The sequence below is a fragment of the Heteronotia binoei genome, chromosome 4 (genome assembly GCF_032191835.1).
Source record: "Heteronotia binoei isolate CCM8104 ecotype False Entrance Well chromosome 4, APGP_CSIRO_Hbin_v1, whole genome shotgun sequence".
Taxonomy (NCBI): Eukaryota; Metazoa; Chordata; class Lepidosauria; order Squamata; family Gekkonidae; genus Heteronotia; species Heteronotia binoei.
The window spans coordinates 159,604,190-159,621,332 of record NC_083226.1 but is presented as its reverse complement, the minus strand read 5'-3'; the positions used below and the strand labels follow the sequence as shown (position 1 = coordinate 159,621,332).

Here is a 17,143-nt window from a genome sequence, read left to right as displayed (position 1 = left end):
TGCTGAGAATAAAAAAACTAAAGACTCAGAAAGCCTTTTAAGAACTATATTCAGTGGGAGACTCCAAGTGGGTTCAATTAACAGATCAAAGGTACCTTCTGAAAATATTTGTGCTTTAATGTTATAAAATATCCCTAGGAGGATTACAAAGGGTTTTTAATTCTTTGTCTCTATTATAGCTTCTAAATATCCTGTTGATGAGTCAGGATTATCAAATGATTAGATCTTTTTTTAAAAAAAGACACATACATAGCAAACAAAGAAAACTAGAATCAAACCCTAGGTTTTGCGCAGAAGATGGAAAAGAACACAAAGAATGTAGTGGGTAATGAAGGGAGTGGCAATAGGAGGGCAGGATAACTTCTGTTTAGTGCTCAGTTCCCTTCTACATAGGTGATCGTTCCATGTCAATCATCTGTCTGTCCAAAGGAAGATCTACCAGATCTTCATGGAATGAGTTCTCTTTCCAAAGACTCAACAGGTACTCCCTCAAATTGTTTGCCACGGTTTCCCCATGGACTGGATATGCTCCTTCGCTTTCATCCGTAACGCAGCTATGCTGGTATTCCGAGGGTCTACCTCTTCCAGGGGGAATTTGTCCACAAAGTTGGTCCCGCATTGGTAGGGTGGAGGAGGCCCCATGGCCCCGAGGGGCTGTAGGGTGTGGCCCATGGAAGGAGAGTTCAGGAAAGGGGGTGGGGTGTAGCTGCTGGGGAGGCTTTGCGGGGAAGCCACGAAGCCCGGCAAAGTCTGGAGGGGGCTGCTGTTGGACATGGGAGGGCTCAACCAGGACTCCAGGGGCAAGTTGCTGCTGATGGTTCCGATGGTGGAGGGCTGTGGGGAGCGGTTAAAGGAGAGAATGGGGGAATCCTGCAGCTTCATCGAAGTCACCTCCAGCTTCTCCTGCCTCCGCCATTTGGCTCTCCGGTTCTGGAACCACACCTGCAAAAAACAAAGGTAAGAGGTAGTAGAACATAAAGAGAGTGTGGTTTCTTGACATTATTCACCAAAGACTTATTTTTCTCCATTTTTAAACTCTTTTATTGTATAGACAACCAAATAAATTACAGTTACAGTCTCTCATATCATTTTCAAACCAAAATACAATATATGTTGTTATTATGGATATGAACATATGGAGCTGCCTTATACTGAATCAGACCCTTGGTCCATCAAAGTCAGCATTGGCTACTGAGACTGGCAGCTGCCCTCCGGGGTCTCAAACTGAGGTTTTTCATGCCTATTTGCCTGGACCCTTTTTAATTGGAGATGCCGGGGATTGAACCTGGGACCTTCTGCTTACCAAGCAGATGCTTTACCACTGAGTCACCGTCCCTCCCCTAAATGGATTCTTATTACAACAACAAATTGCAGCAAGTTAACTAGTCAATGAAAAGCAAATCTTTGGTCCTAGATGTTTGAGAGGTTTGTGAGGCTTTTAATTCACCAGAAAAACTATGTATCCAGGCTGACCCATTTATTCATCACATTATGTGATGACAGATTACCTTCAAATGGCTCTACCCAATCTGTAATTTTGTCCAGCATAAAATATTCCCAGGTCTTTAAATACCACTGGTGCAATGTCGGAATATTAGGAGACCTCCAATCTGTAGCTAATGCATTCTTTGTTGCTATTAATAAAGTCAATATGAGGTCTCTAGTATCCCCAGGAATCGAACTTCCCCTCCATAAATTTAACAAAATAAGGATTGGATCCCCAGGTATAGTAGAACTAGTTGTCATTTTAATTTGAGATAATATTTCCTTCCAAAATATCTTCACCATTTTACAAGTCCACCAATTGTTAAGAAGATATAGATGCCCCAGAGAGCCAGTATGATATAGTGGTCAAGTGTATGGACTCTTATATGGGAGAACCGGGTTTGATTCCCCACTCCTCCACTTGCACCTGCTGGCATGGCCTTGGGTCAGCCATAACTCACAGAGTTGTCCTTGAAAGGACAGCTTCTGGGAGAGTTCTCTCAGCCCCACCTGCCTCACAGGGTGTTTGTTGTGGGGGGGGGAGGTAAAGGAGATTGTGAGCCTCTCTGAGACTCTGAGATTCAGAGTAGAGGGTGGGATATAAATCCAATATCATCATCATCATGGTCTGGCAGTTCCTGGCCTGTGTACCCTCCCACAGAGTCAGAGGGGAGACAGTTTTCTTCACCTATTTGCTCCGTCTCTCCCCTGAACGGACCTTGCACCTTTCAACTGAGGAGCAAGAGACGGTATGTCCTCCTTAGCCAGTTTGCATCATGAAACCCCTGTGAAATTTGAGTAATCCCTGTGGGAAGCTGCCACCGGCCCACTTCAGCTGTGACTCATTCCATCATCCCTTCCCCTTCAAGGCTACGTCTCATCCCTGCCAACCATCTGACCAGCCACTAGGGGTGCCAGGCAAGCAGGAGATGAGGAGGTGGGGACCTCTGTTGGGGGGAGGTGATCAGTGTCCCCAGCACAGTGACATCACTTCCAGCCAGGGGTTTTTTTTGAGCAGGAATGCACAGGAACGTAGTTCCGGCTGGCTTGGTGTCAGGAGGTGTGGCCTAATAAGCAAATGAATTCCTGCTAGGCTTCTTCTATCTATAAAAAAAAGCTCTGTGTGAAGCAATGGTGGCCAGGGGGTATGGCCTAATATGCAAATAAGTTCCTGCTGGGCTTTTTCTACCAAAAAAACCCCTGCTTCTGGCCAGAAGCAAGAGCATTGCACCAGACCTGATGCTCTAGCATTCACCCCAAATTTGCTACAAAGCCACGGTTCCCTCCATTGAAAATACCCCGCCTCAGGTCTCCTTCATACAGGGAAGAATGCAGAACAAGCACTCTCCAGTTGCCCTTACAGGTTCCTATGGGACATTCCCATTCGTAAATGACATGTGTCATCTGAGTTTCTTCGTTCAGAATCTTGATAACATTTGGATTGTTAGCCAGTTTAGCATTTGTTGCACCATCACATAGAACTTATAAATGGTGTACTTTTTTGAAATAAAGTATGAACTAACTCTCTCGAAAACAGAACTGATCACAAAGCAGTTTGAGACTGACCGTCTCAGCCTTTCTTAAATTATAATCAGTTTGATCTGATGAATAGATGTAAAATAGTCTTGCAACCTGTAAGGCAATACACACTCTCCCCCCCACTTTCATGACAGAGAGAAAAACATACACACAAGCACAACTTAATAACTTATACAATAAAAATTAAGACACGAACAACTGCTAGTAAAACAACACATAAGATACATACATACACATCCTCATCTATCTATCTATCTATCTATCTATCTATCTATCTATCTATCTATCTATCTATCTATCTATCTATCTATCATCTATCTATCGGAGAGGACAAAAGAATAAGTCCCATTTGTTCTTTGAAACTTTGTTATTCCTGGAAGGACACCTGTTCCACTTGTTAAATGGTTTCAAAATGCCTGATTTTTTTTTTTACAGTCCTGATCATGCACTTATAAATGTAACATTACAGCCTATAAAAATCCAACATTTTCACAGTAAAATTTCACTGGCATCTATGGAGCTTTAAAATAAAATAGTGCTGCAATCGTACATGGCTTAAGTGGGATTGGTTATGAGTAAATGTGCAGTATTGGAGAGCACACCATATAGAAGTCTTATTTGCATGAGCCTGACCGATTCTTATAAGAAGCCTGTGATGAAGACCATTCTTTACCTCTGTCGCCCCTGACCAACATGAAGAAGGGCAGCATATAGGGGTCTCACCCTGTTTTAGATTCACAACAACCTGGTAAGGTAGGTTGAGCCAAGCGACTTGAAGCAAAGCATCATAATAAGGCGAAAACTCTCTGGGTGTTCAGACTTTGCTGCTAGGAACGTTGTGCTTCCTCAGAAGCTTCTGGTAGGTGCTGAAAAGATTAGTAGTGGTGGATGAGCATCCTTGCATAAGATCTTGCCCTCTGTTTCTGACATACAATTATACAGCCCCAGAGGAGACCAATATTCCCTCTAAGCTGCGGAGTCTTGTGAGCAAAAATTCTACTTTGAGCCTGGATGGAGCTTGTCTTCCTCAGGAGACAAATCTATGGGGAAAGAGGGATGGTGGCTCGGTGATAGAGCATCTGTTTGGTAAGCAGAAGGTTCCAGGTTCAATCCCTGGAATCTCCAACTAAAAAGGGTACAGGCAAATGGGCGTGAAAAACCTCAGCTTGAGACACTGGAGAGCTGCTGCCAGTCTGAGTAGACAATACTGATTTTGATGGACTGAGGGTCTGATTCAGTATAAGGCACCGGATTTTTTGGGTACTGAAACAGCTTTCAGTTTAGTTGCTCTATGAATGGGGAAATCACTTGGATACTCAGACAGGCTACTTTAAGCTCCTTCAAGAAACAAAATGTAAGGAGTTTCCCCAAGTTACTAAAACAAGTCACTTGGGGAAATGTTGTTTGTGTGGGTAATAAAGCACAGACATACACAGGTATGTAAATGTGACTGTTTGTTTCAATCAAATTTACATTCTATGCATCGTTCTTTATCGAGTCTATTTCTCCAAAGATTCTTTCGTTCCAGCATTTTAACCTCATAAGAATCCTCTAGGGTTGGTTGAGAGAAAGAACATAACCCCCAAACTACCCAATGGGCTTCATAGCTGAATAGAATTGGAACTAGGGTTGCCACCCTCCAGGTGGTAGCTGGAGATCTCCCGCTATTACAACTGATCTCCAGGTGACAGAGATCAATGGTGGAGAAAATGGCAGATTCTATGGGATTAAACCCCACTGAAGTCCCTCCCCTCCCCAAACCCCACCCTCTTCAGGCTCCACCCCCAAATCTCCAGGCGTTCACCAACCTGGAACTGGCAACCTTAATGTGAACCCCAACTACACAACTGGCTTGTGGTCTAGCCAGTGTAGGTTTTATAACTCAAATTTCAGCTGCATTAAATACTATAACCACACAGTGGGTAGCATCCATACCATAGGATTGAATCTAAGTGTGTTCTGCTGTTCACAAAACAGCCTACTAGGATTGCCAGACGCCAGGTAGTGGCTGGAGCTCTTCTGGGATTACAACTAATCTCCAGCAGATGGAGATCAGTTCACCTGGAAAAAATGGCCGCTTTGGAAGGTGAGCTCTATGGTATTATACCTCACTGAAGTCCCTCCCTTTCCCAAACCCTGCACTTCGCAGGCTCCACCTCCAAAATCTCCAGGTATTTCGCAACCCATAGCTGGCAACACTACCTATGATTATTTTCCATGAGTGGAAGGAATCTTCCTTGTGTGGCTCTAATCCAATATGGCTCTAATCCAAACCAATTTGTTTACTGATGTAATTAAGCAACCTTAGTGATGATTTCCAGGCCAGTCCTGCCACTAGGCAAACTAGGTGATTGCCTAGGGTGCTGGCTTTCTGGGGGTACCAAAGTGGGTGCCCCTCATGTGACTTGAGTCAGTGATATTATCAGTGCAGGGGAGGGGCCAGAAGTTAGCATGGCCTAGGATGCCAGACAGTCTAGGGCTGGCCCTGATGGTGACCTAACTCCAAAGTAAATAACCCAAGTGTGGTCATTTTGTTTCGAACCTTAAATAAATATTTAATGTTAAGTAAAACACTGAAATCCAAGAATGCTCTTAAGAGAACACTTTTACTTTCCATTTACCTTTGGGGGCTTATCCCAAAAGGAACCTGCCATGCATAGGTTTGCCAGACTCCGGGGGAGGATGGGGTGGAGATCTCCTAGAACAGAGGTGGCCAAACTTGCTTAACGTAAGAGTCACATAGAATAAATGTCAGATGTTTGAGAGCTGCAAGACAGATGAAGGAAGGAAGGAAGGAAGGAAGGAAGGAAGGAAGGAAGGAAGGAAGGAAGGAAGGAAGGAAGGAAGGAAGGAAGGAAGGAAGGAAGGAAGGAAGGAAGGAAGGAAGGATAAGTAATAAATAATGTTCTTATAAATATGGAGCAGAGGTCCATTAGTGCTATTAGCCACAGTGTGTGTGTGTGTGTGTGTGTGTGTATATATGTATGTATGTATGTATGTATATATATATACACACACACATGTGTGTGTGTATATACGTGTGTGCATACATATATATATATATATATATATATATATATATATATATATATATATATATATATATATACACACACACACACACACACACACACACACACACATATTGGCCACTGTGTGACACAGTGTGTTGGTCTGGATGGGCCATTGGCCTGAACCAACATGGCTTCTCTTATGTTCTTTTGTTCTTAAGGAAGGCAAATAGCTGGGGGAGGGAGAGAGGTGGAAGGAAGGCAACTTTAAATGCACTCTCCAAGCCACCAGTTGGTTTGGCTTGGAGAAGCTATTTAAAAAGAGAAATGCCTTCTCTAAGCCAGTTGACGGGGCAGAGGGAGCTTCAAGAGAGAGCCACGCAATGTGTATGGAAGAGTCACAGTTTGGCCACCCCAGTCCTAGAACTACAACTCTAGGACTCTCCAAAGATCAGTTCTCTTGGAGAAAATGGCTGCTTTGAAAGGTGAACTGTATGGCATTCCACATCATAGGATCCCTCATCAGACCCCACTTCCAAATATCCAAGAATTTCCCAACCTGGAGTTGGCAACAAATATACAAAAAAGTCCCGGGGGGGGGGGCATGGGGAGAGGGACTGTCGAAAAGATTTAAACCTGTCCAGATGCCTACGCTCCCTAATTGAGATCTTTTTAAAGACAACCCCTTTCCAGGCCATTTTTGTCTCACGCCCCTCCCCACCCAATAATAATAATAATAAAATCCCCTTAGCCCATAAACCTAAATCTGTTCTCATTACCCATTTGATGGGATAAAATTAGTACCGTTTTTCCAACCATTTGGAGGCAGCTTTTTAAAATCCACCTCGGTTCTGGAAGCCCTCCCAGATTTTTTACAGATGACTAGTAAATATTTCAGGCTTTTCAAACTTTTTTTCATGACCCAGGGATTAAAGATAATTCAGCGTTAATTAAGCCTGTTTTTTTAAAACCCTCCTTCTTACAATTATGGAAAAAAGAAAGAAAAAAACTTTATTCTTTGCAGTGGGAACGACAAGAACGGAGTACAGAAAAGAGAAACGTTTATAACGCATGTTCAGCACAACTCACAAATAGCCCAATCTAGAGAAAGTCAAGCATTTTTAAACCCTCTCACTAACAGTATTTTCAAGGGGTTTTTTGAGCAGGAACGCACAGGAACGCAGTTCCGGCTCGCATGGCATCAGGGGTGTGTGGCCTAATATGCAAATGAATTCCTGCTTAACTTTTTCTACAAAAAGCTCTATGTGAAATAATGGTGACAATCAAGGGGTGTGGCTTAATATACAAATGATTCCTGTTGGGTTTTTTCTACCATAAAAGCCATGCACATTTTTATTATCCCATCCATAGTAGGATCTAGCTCCAGAAAGAAGCTAAATCATTGAATTTCTTTTCCATTTTTCTGAAGTTCCTGCTTACTGTTTTCAACACATTTTCCAACAATCAGCTGTGTCTTCTCAACAAATCTGGGCCACTGTTCCCACGTGAAACACACAGAGACACCACAATAAATGGTAAAGGCAGTCGAAAAGAGCAAGAGTCCAGCAGCACCTTAAAGACTAACAAATTTTGGGGCAGTGGGTGAGCTTTTGTAAGTCACTGCTCACTTCTTCAGATACTGCTGCTGCTAAAGGTTAGGGACGTATCTATATTACAAACTTACCTACCACTTTTTACCAGAGGTGGAATTCTAGCAGGAGCTCCTTTGCATATTAGGCCACACACCCTGATGTAGCCAATCCACCAAGAGCTTGCAAAAAAGAGCCTTGTAAGCTCTTGGAGGATTGGCTACATCAGGGGTGTGTGACCTAATATGCAAAGGAGCTCCTGTTAGAATTCCACCCCTGCTTTTAACTATAATGGTTTCCTTCAAAGAATTTTGGGCTTTGTAGTTTGTTGAGGCTGCTGAGTAGTCTTTACGCCGATGCCTGTAGCCTCCTCACACAACTACAATTCCCAGGGTTGCAGAAGGAAAAGGAATGGGATGATTGGGGCTAAGGGTTAGCACAGAGAAGTACAACTTTTGCTGGCACGGTCACAAAAGGCAGGGCAGCATCAAGGCAAAAAAAAAATTACTGGGAGAAGAGTGAACCTCAAGCTCTTGCCAAATAAACTCCAGAGCCTCACATGTGCTACGATGATAACGTGGAGCTCCTCTACATACATATTCCACAAATAAAACGGCACAAAAGGATGTATGATGCATCTGTCATTTTGCTCCTCTGAACTGAAAAGGGGCAGCCCAGTTATGCAGGACCTTTATTTAGATCCAAGATCCAAGGCAGTGTTGTTATCTTTCACTCTAGACATGGGCCTGTATAGCTCCCAGATGCAGCAGGAGAGAATAGATAGACGATGCTCTTCTTAAATGTCTCTCTCCCTGGTTCTGCCATCTGACAGCCTGCCCTTCTTATGGACAAAATGAGCGTTGACTTTTAAAAGCTCATACCCTGAGCTTTTAAGGTGCAACTGGACTTGAATCCAGCTCTTCTACTACAGACCAGCAGGGCTACCCAATGAAACTATCTTTTCACTTGTTACAGCCTTCGAGTGTGCCATGGACCATACTATTGTGAACTTCATTTCTTCCCAATAGGAACCTAAAGCAGATTATATGGTTTTCCTCTCTCCCATTTTATTTCACGGAGAAGAAGGGGGCGGACCAGCAAACTGTTAGAGAGAAATTTAGCTAACTCTTGCTGCTTTGAAGGGGTCTTTGGTGTCTGGGAGAAGAGACGGGGTGACCCCCCTGTTCCCATGTCCTCAGTATATCACCTTTCAACCTCATACTCCTTCTTAACTTATTAGTTTTAAGCAGATTACTAAAGTATAAAAAAAGCTAGATCCCATGGGAAGGGCTGAAAAAATCTACCACCGATGCATAAAATTTCGCACTTAAAAGAGCAATAGCCCTGCTATTATCTTCTAATAAAAGGTAATGGTTCGATATGATCCATATTATGGAGCAAAGGAAGAATTAGAAGATTTCTAAGCTCAGAAAAATGCTTGCATTCAAAGGTCACATGATACAGAGTGTCTACAGTACCTGCATTATATCAGTATATCACCTGCTAAGGAATGGCTTGTAACAGAATTCCTGTTGCCAATAACTAGTCATGTATGTGGAAGACTGGCTTGTTCTAATCAACAAACAAGTGCCTGAAGAAACCAGCCTATCGGAGGGAAACATTGGAATGGTGGTGAAGTGTATTAGTTAAGAGTGTCTGGCTAGAATCCAGGACACCGAGGATCAAATATCTGCTCGATCGGTGATCAGTGATCAGCTGACTTCATAGGATTGTTGTGAGGGAGAACCATTGGTGTTGCCCTAAATTCCTTGCAAAATGATTGGGATAAAAATAAACCAGATAGACAGACGTTTAAGGATGAAAGGGTGTGCTGTTCTCTCCACCATCACTCCCAACCCTGAGCGTTTCAGATTTCAGAAGAATCCAGGGGTGGAATTCTAGCAGGAGCTCCTTTGCATATTAGACCACACCCCCCTGATGTAGCCAATCCTCCTGGAGCTTACAGTAGGCCCTGTACTGAGAGCCTTGTAAGCTCTTGGAGGATTGGCTACATCAGGGGTGTGTTGCCTAATATGCAAAGGAGCTCCTGCTAGAATTCCACCCCTGAGAGCATCCATATCACTGACTGATCACATGTTTTCTACATATGGTGTGACTTGTACTCAATGGGTACATAGGCGCAGTCTCCTCGGGATGCATACCAAAGGCATCAGCGCATCAGTTTAAAATAAAGGGACTGACTTTTAACATTGCTATAGTTATGAAACATAAAGGAAACATAAAACCGACAATTCTTGAGATGCATTTTTGCAATTTTATCTCGCATACACTCAAGAGCTATATATTCTCAAGAGCTATATATTCTCAAGAGGCATATATACTCTCGAATATACTCAAGAGATAAGAAAAGCTGAAGGCAGCAAGAAAAAAAGGAAGGCCCAACACTAGATGGGGTGACTCAGTAAAGGAAGTCATGGCCTTCATTTTGCAAGACCTGAGTGACACTGTTAGGGATAGGACATTTTGGAAGTTGTCAAGTCATAGAGTCACCATAAATCAGAAGCAACCCGATGACGCATAATACACATACTCAACAGCCAGTCTTTCAATTTTGCTATGGATCTTCCCAACCCCACCCCAACATCCCTCGTTCTTTGGACTCAACGACTAGATTAATCTTGCCATGTGCTGATCTCAGGGGTCATTCATAGAAAAAGAGGTGTCAGAGCTCATTAGCACAACTCATTTACATAACTCATTTGCATATGTCACACACCCCTGACATCACCGGAAGGTGTACTAAATTACATCAGCTCAGCATCTACCTTAGAAATGTTTCTTGAATTAGAATTGTCATAATAAAACCTTACTCCCATCATACTTTTAAAATGACTTTCTCCTATATGACCACAGTGGCATGAGGAAGGTTTCCATCTTTCTGATTTATATGTTCTGGTTATTTTCCCATTTTTTTGTGGGGGGGGAAAAATGAGAAAGTTTGTCAAATCTTAGAGTTCAGTAAAATCTCACAGAGGGTTTGAATGGAGCCCAGAAGCAACTGTTTTGGGGGACAGGGAGTAAGAAAGAAAGAGCACATTAACATTTAGAGGTTCCGCTCCCGTGAGCTCCTGCTCAAAATGAGGCTTGGCTGATCTACACAATCAGGTATGTTTATTTTTTTTAAGATAGAAGAATGCTCTATTATGAAGAAAAAAAAAGCAGGATAATAGCTAAGACAAAGGACACTTGCACAAACATTGTGGAAAGGTTAACACGTGCTTAGTGAAGTGCTAACTTCCATGCTAAGAGGTGGTCCATGGGTATTACCATCTCTGCTTGGTCCCCCGCTGGGGGACCGAGACATGTCCTATATTTCAGCTACATCTCTCCTTTGCCTCATGTTTCCCCTCTTCCCCCTCAGGTCTGTGAATCAGCAGGGACCCGCAATTAAGCACACCAGCATGTTGTACATGGCGCTCGCACATATGTTCCATGTGCTGGGGGGGGGGGGTGCTACACCCAAGAGGAGCCTAAGCCAAAGGGGTCTGAAACCAGACTCTGATAATTAGAGAGAGATTATTGTGTGAAAAGTTACAAAAAACAGGTTAAGGGAAATCTCTTTACAAATCATTTAGCATATATGCGAGTCAGAAATTATCTCCCGGCAAGGAAAAAAATAGAAAAGAGGGAGAGCTCTTTAAACTGAATTAGCAAGCCAATGCTGCTTTTGACTGAGGCCTCCAAAGAAAGGAAACCTGAAGTGGGAGAGGATTAAGGATTCAAGGTTTTGCTGGGGATTTGGTTGGGAGAGAGTCCCGTCTTCCTACCTGAACTCTCACTTCGGGTAGGTTGACTTTCATTGCCAGTTCCTCTCGACTGTACACGTCCGGATAGTGGGATTTCTCAAAGGCCCGCTCCAGTTCATGCAGCTGGTAGGTGGTGAAGGTTGTCCGGTTCCTTCGGTGCTTTTTCTTGGGCTGGTCTTCATCAGAAAGTTTCCCGTCACTGTTGTTGCAGGCGGGCAGTTCTGGGCTCAGGCACTCCTCTGAGCGTTTGGGACAATAGGGATCTGGGGGCCAAGAAGAGAAAGGTAAAGGCCCCTCTGCCCATCAATTATATGCCGGATGATGGAGACTGATTTCTGCACCCCAGATTCATCTAAGCCTTTTTGCAAATTGCATTGATTTCCACAGTTTGCTTTCCATCAGAACTGCAGTTTTCCATTGGCCATCCCTTTGCATCAAAAAAATGGTTCCCACTTCTCTCCGAGACCTACTGTTGTGTAGGGATTCCGGGAGGCCCGGGTTCAAACCTCTACTTGCCATAACTGGGATACCAGGGACAGCCTAACCTACCTCACAGGGTTGTTGTGATGACACAATAGAGGAAGAAGAAGATGATATTGGATTTATATCCCGCCCTCCACTCTGAAGAGTCTCAGAGCGGCTCACAATCTCCTTTACCTTCCTCCCCCACAACAGACACCCTGTGAGGTGGGTGGGGCTGAGAGGGTTCTCACAGCAGCTGCCCTTTCAAGGGCAACCTCTGTCAGAGCTATGGCTGACCCAAGGCCATGCTAGCAGGTGCAAGTGGAGGAGTGGGGAATCAAACCCGGTTCTCCCATAAGAGTCCGCACACTTCACCACTACACCAAACCGGCTCTCAGGAAAAACATCCCTGAGTTCTCTGGTGGGATTAAAGGGGGGGAGATGTACTAAATAATAATCCTTTATTAAACAAAAACATTTGAGCTGCTTTCCTGAAGATTTCATTAATTTTCTGCGTTGGTTTTTTTTTTCCCTTTCGGGTTGCACACTGCTTTCAAGGCAAAAAATAAAATAAAGGGGAAATAAGGAAACAACAGCTGTAATAGCGGTACTAATACATGGACCTGCCTTTTCTGACTCAGTTGGTTGAGCAAGACTGGCAACTGGTTTCAGGCACGGTTTCAGCAGGTTTCGCATCACCTGCTCCCTGATCTCTTCGACAGGGGCTGAGACTGAAGCTGGGAGCTTCTTCTTGCAAAACAGATGCTCTGCCATTCAGCCACAGTTGCTCCATAAACACAGGCATAATAGCTGTCGATCCCCTTCTTCTCAGTTCAATTTGCTTCTGTCCTATAATCTTAATTACCCAATCCTGTGCTTATTTACTTGGAAACAAGTTCTACAGAATTCAACAGAGCCCAGGGAAGAGTGCATACAGGGCCGGATTAACAATTAAACCAAGTAGGCACTGGCCTATGAGCCCCCATGCCTTTAGGGGTCCCAGGCTGGGTTTCCCTATTGCTTGCAGCCCTCCCAGCCTGCAAGCGCAGCCGCTCTTTGCCCAACTTGCCTGGTGGGGCTGCTGCTGGCGTGGTCACCAAGTTTGCCTCTCTCTGCCTCTCCCCCGCAGCTTTGTCAAAGGGGCTTTTAAGAAGGTGCCTGCAGGCTGCAGTGGGTGCTATGGGCAGTGCTATGGTGCTCAGACTCCGAGACAATTTGCAAGATTTTGATTGCCTAGGGGCTTCCACGGGGTTTAACCCGGCACTGAGTGCATAAGCTTCCAGTCCCTAGTGAAATCTAAAAAGTGGCCGATTCACACAATCGATCTACACAGGCAGCTGCTCTCTCCCCTCCCCTGAACCCGGTCACCTTTCTTCACCAGCACAAATTCGGATTTTGCCCTCTGGTCATCCCCATGTTGGAAAGACTCGAGACCAGGTGCAAAACCATGCAGGGACAAACTGCCCATAAAACAATTGTGTCACCTGATCAGACTGATGCATTTCTAAGCCAGCACTCTTGCTTCCAGGACTGGCTAGAAAGGTCTGGAAACTCCCAAGAAGAGCTGGGGCAGAGTGGAGAGGTGCATTGGAGGCTGGGAAGAGCTCTTGGCCCTCAGCAGAAAAGGTTGTTTTGCCACAGCTAGCTGCACTTCCTTGTGAACTTCTGTCTCTAAAATCAAAGTGTTCTGGGTCAATATGTTATCGGACCTCCTTCACAGCAGAAAGTCTGGAGGTTACAGGAAAAACCCAACAATTTCAGTGGAGCTGCTCTTTAAATACCTGCACATTCTGTAGTGGTCAAAAGGTTCTCTTCCACTATCTATGCTTGATGTGCTAGTGCTTTTACTTGTTCTGGGAAAGAGCGGGGGAGTTCGCCCACAGAGAGAGAAAAAGGAGGGCTTCCGCTTTATTGGCGTGGACACTGAGCCCTAAATGTGGCTGGGACAGGAGAAGCAGGACATACTGCTGTAGCAATCCACCCACTTCTTGCTACTCTCATCTGGTTGCCTTTTGATGGATCGCTTGGTGGCAAGCGATGTTCCCTCTAAGCTGCAGAGTCTTGTGAGCGAAATTCTATTCGGTGAGCATTAAAGTGGCGAGCGACTGCATAAATTAGTGTGCGCTGGGATCATCCTTCCTGAGCTGAGACAAAAATGTGTGAGCTGGAGGCTAAAAATCTTTGAGCTAGCTCGCACTAACTCAGCTTAGAGGGAACACTGGTGGCGAGCAATGACCTTTGAAGGCCATAATGGTGCTGAGGATCGCCTTGTCCTACTGGGAAGCAAACACCACTGATGTGAACGGTGCCTGCATCCAATTAACAGCCTGATGCTATACATGTTTTCTTGGAAGTCAAGTGGGACTGACTCCCACGGAAAGGCACACAGCTCTGTAGCCCTGTGGTGCCCCACACCACAGGTTGTGGTGTGTAGTGTAGAAAAAGATACTCAGACGGTCTGTTGGTTTTGCTCTTGGTCAGACTGGCCTGCTGTTTCTACTGAAGTTAAAATCCTTTATACCAGGGGTGGCCAAACTGCGGCTCAGGAGTCACATGTGGCTCTTTCACTTATTTTTGTGGCTCTCATAGCTCCCACTGCCCCATTGGCTGGCTTGGAGAAGGCATTTCTCTCTTTAACTCACTTCTCCAAGCCAGATGGCAGCTTGGAGAATGCATTTAAAGTTAAAGTTGCTTTCTTTCCACCTCTCCATATATTTGCCTTCCTTCCGTCCTTCCTTCCCTTGCAGCTCTCAAACATCTGATGCTCGTGTCTTGCGGCTCTCAAACATCTGATGTTTATTCTGTGTGGCTCTTATGTTAAGCAAGGTTGCCCCCCCCCCCCGCTTTATACTCATTTGGGTTTCAAGAGCAGGTGTTTGGGAGGAATTTTAGCAGGCCTCTGTAATCTCTGGCACCTCCAAAGGAGGATGTGAATTTCTCCACCCTTATCTTTCCTTGGGGTTGAGCAAGATACAAGTCCAGGAGCCTATTGGATCCACAAGATTTCCTGGGCAGAAGCTTTAAAGAGTCACACCTCACTTCCTTGGATGTTGTTCTTGTATCTGAGGGCACAGAATTATGAGCCTCGAAGTCTTATACCCGGGAAATCTTGTGGGTCTTTAGGGGAGCTTTTTGATTCTCGAAAGCTTCTAAGTCTTGGTTTTGATTCTCAAAAGCTTGTAAATCTGGAAATCTTGGGGGTCTAAGGGATCTTTTTGACTCTCAGGAATCTTGAAGGTCTTTAAGGGAACTTGTTGACTCTCAGAAATCTTCTGGATCTTTAAGGAAACTTTTTTCATACTCAGAAATCTCGTGGGTTTTGAAGGGAGATGTGGCAGAATTTTTTTTGGGGGGGCGGGGGGGAGGTTGGCCCTCTTTATGATCCTAACCATATTCTTTATGATCTTAAACATTTTTTTTTTGCTCTCAGAAATCAGAAAACTTTAAGGGAGCTTTTGGAGCCTCAGAAATCTTGTGGTTCTTGAAGGGATTTTTTTTTTTAACTCTCAGAAATCTTGTGGATCTTTTTGAATCTCAGACATCTGGTGGATCTTTAAGGGATCTTTTAGAGCCTCAGAGATCTCGAGTGTCTTTAAGGTGCCACTGGACTCCCATCTTGCTTTTCTTCTGTAGACCAGCGGTGTTGCCCACTTGAAATTATTTCCCCTGGGCTTGTTCTTCCTTACTGAGAGCTTCACACTTTGCTCTGGTGTGTGTGTGTGTGTGGTCTGAGGGATGTTCTCCCTCCCTCCCCCAGTCCAAACAGGACTTGATCCCCACAATCTGCGTCTTTGGGACCAGCAAAGGCCCCTCTGCACTGCCGGGCCTCCTTTCCTCTGTGAATGTCGAGGCCCCCTCAGACGGTCTCAGCCCAGTCAGGGTTCCTTGCTTGCTCCCCTGAGCCACCCCAGCGCCTCCTTGCCCGCCCCCTCTCCTCTCACCTTCGAAGTGCTCGGCGGTGGGGTCGTCCAGCTGGGGCCCTGGTGCTTCCGGAGCCTGCATTTTGGGGAAACAGTCGCGGGGGCTCCTCTTCTCGGCCTCTTCCACCGTCCTGGCGGCGCCGGCGGCGGCCTCGTGGGCTTGGAAGGCGCCCAGCAGCGGGTCCTCCTCTTTGGTAAATCCCAGAATGGCCTCGATGCTGTGGAGCCTGGACGGGTTCCCCCCTCCGGGGCTCCTGCCCAGGTGTCCGGCCAGGGAGAAGGTGCCGTCGGTCATGTTCAGGAGGGGGGGCTGCTGCTGCAGGTGCATGAGGGAGGTCTGGCTGGCCGGGGGGAGCCGCGGGCAGGGGCCTCCAACCTCCCTAGGACCGACGGGGCGCCTCGGGGAGCCCCAGCGCTTCTCGGCCACGGCGGCGTCCGGCCCTTCCGACGGCTGCAGGGCAGGATCTGGCAGCGCCGCTGGCGAAGCGGACGGCTCCAGTCCAAGTCCTCCTCTGGGGATGTCAGAGGGCAGCAGCAGGCGAAGGCGGCTCGAGGCACAGCTAAGCCCCGGGCCGTCTCCTTCCCCGAGGCAAGCCGGATTGTCCTGAGAGGCAGAGCCGTGGATCAGCTCGTCCAGCGCTGACCTCTCTCCCCCGGCGCAGAAGGAGGCTGGCTCGGCCACGCCACCGCCTCCCTAGACGGGGCGCCTGGATGGGGCGGGCTGGCAAGGCCTTAGTGGGTCCGGCCCTCCTGGCTGATCGCTGCCCATCCGGAGCGCCTGCTGCAGCTCGGGGGGCTTTGTGCGAGGTGGGGGCCCCAGAGGACCAGAGTTAATGGAGCGCCCGCCCCGTCCCTTCAGGCTCCAGTCCTTCCCCCCTCTCGGTCAGAGAGAAGTCCAAAGGACCGCCCATCGGAGCTGAAATTGACGCGCTGAAATTGACCAGCGTGGAGGGAAGGGGGGGAAAGGAGGAGGGCGCGTCTTGTGGCTGTCCGGGGTGTGTGTGTGTGTGTGTGTGTGTGTGTGTGTGTGATGGATTTCCCAAGACCTAATTCCCCCTCCCTCACACACGCTAGAGCTAAGGTTGCCAAGTTCAATTCAAGAAATATATGGGGACTTTGGGGGTGGAGCCAGGAGACTTTGGGGGTGGAGCCAGGAGCAAGGGTGTGACAAGCACAACTGAACTTCAAAGAGAGTTCTGGCCATCACATTTAGAAGGACCTCACACCTTTTAAATGCCCTCCCTTCACTGGAAATAATGAAGGATAGGGGCACCTTTTTGGGGGCTCATAGAATTGGACCCCGGGGGGCCAATACTTTTGAAACATGGAGGGTGTTGTGGGGAGAGGCACTGGATGCTGTGCTGAAAATT

At 46.2% G+C, this 17,143-nt stretch overlaps 1 protein-coding gene across 1 annotated transcript; it reads right to left on the bottom strand.

Annotated features, from left to right (window-relative positions):
• Positions 1 to 489: 489 nt before the first annotated feature.
• Positions 490 to 16,084, bottom strand: RAX (retina and anterior neural fold homeobox). Its single transcript, XM_060236455.1, has 3 exons — positions 15,795 to 16,084; positions 11,413 to 11,654; positions 490 to 942 (listed from the first exon to the last, which is right to left on the bottom strand). Exons 1-3 carry the CDS (start codon positions 16,066 to 16,068, stop codon positions 490 to 492), a joined length of 969 nt encoding a protein of 322 aa, XP_060092438.1. The 5' UTR covers positions 16,069 to 16,084.
• Positions 16,085 to 17,143: the final 1,059 nt, after the last annotated feature.

Bases quoted from the DNA above. Each gene is read 5' to 3' on its own strand.
- RAX (XM_060236455.1), bottom strand. From the start codon at position 16,068: ATGACCGACGGCACCTTCTCCCTGGCCGGACACCTGGGCAGGAGCCCC. The intron at 11,655-15,794 runs GTGAGAGGAGAG...CTTGGCCCCCAG, and splicing joins CACCGCCGAGCACTTCGAAG to ATCCCTATTGTCCCAAACGC. The intron at 943-11,412 runs GTAGGAAGACGG...TGTTTTTTGCAG, and splicing joins TACCCGAAGTGAGAGTTCAG to GTGTGGTTCCAGAACCGGAG.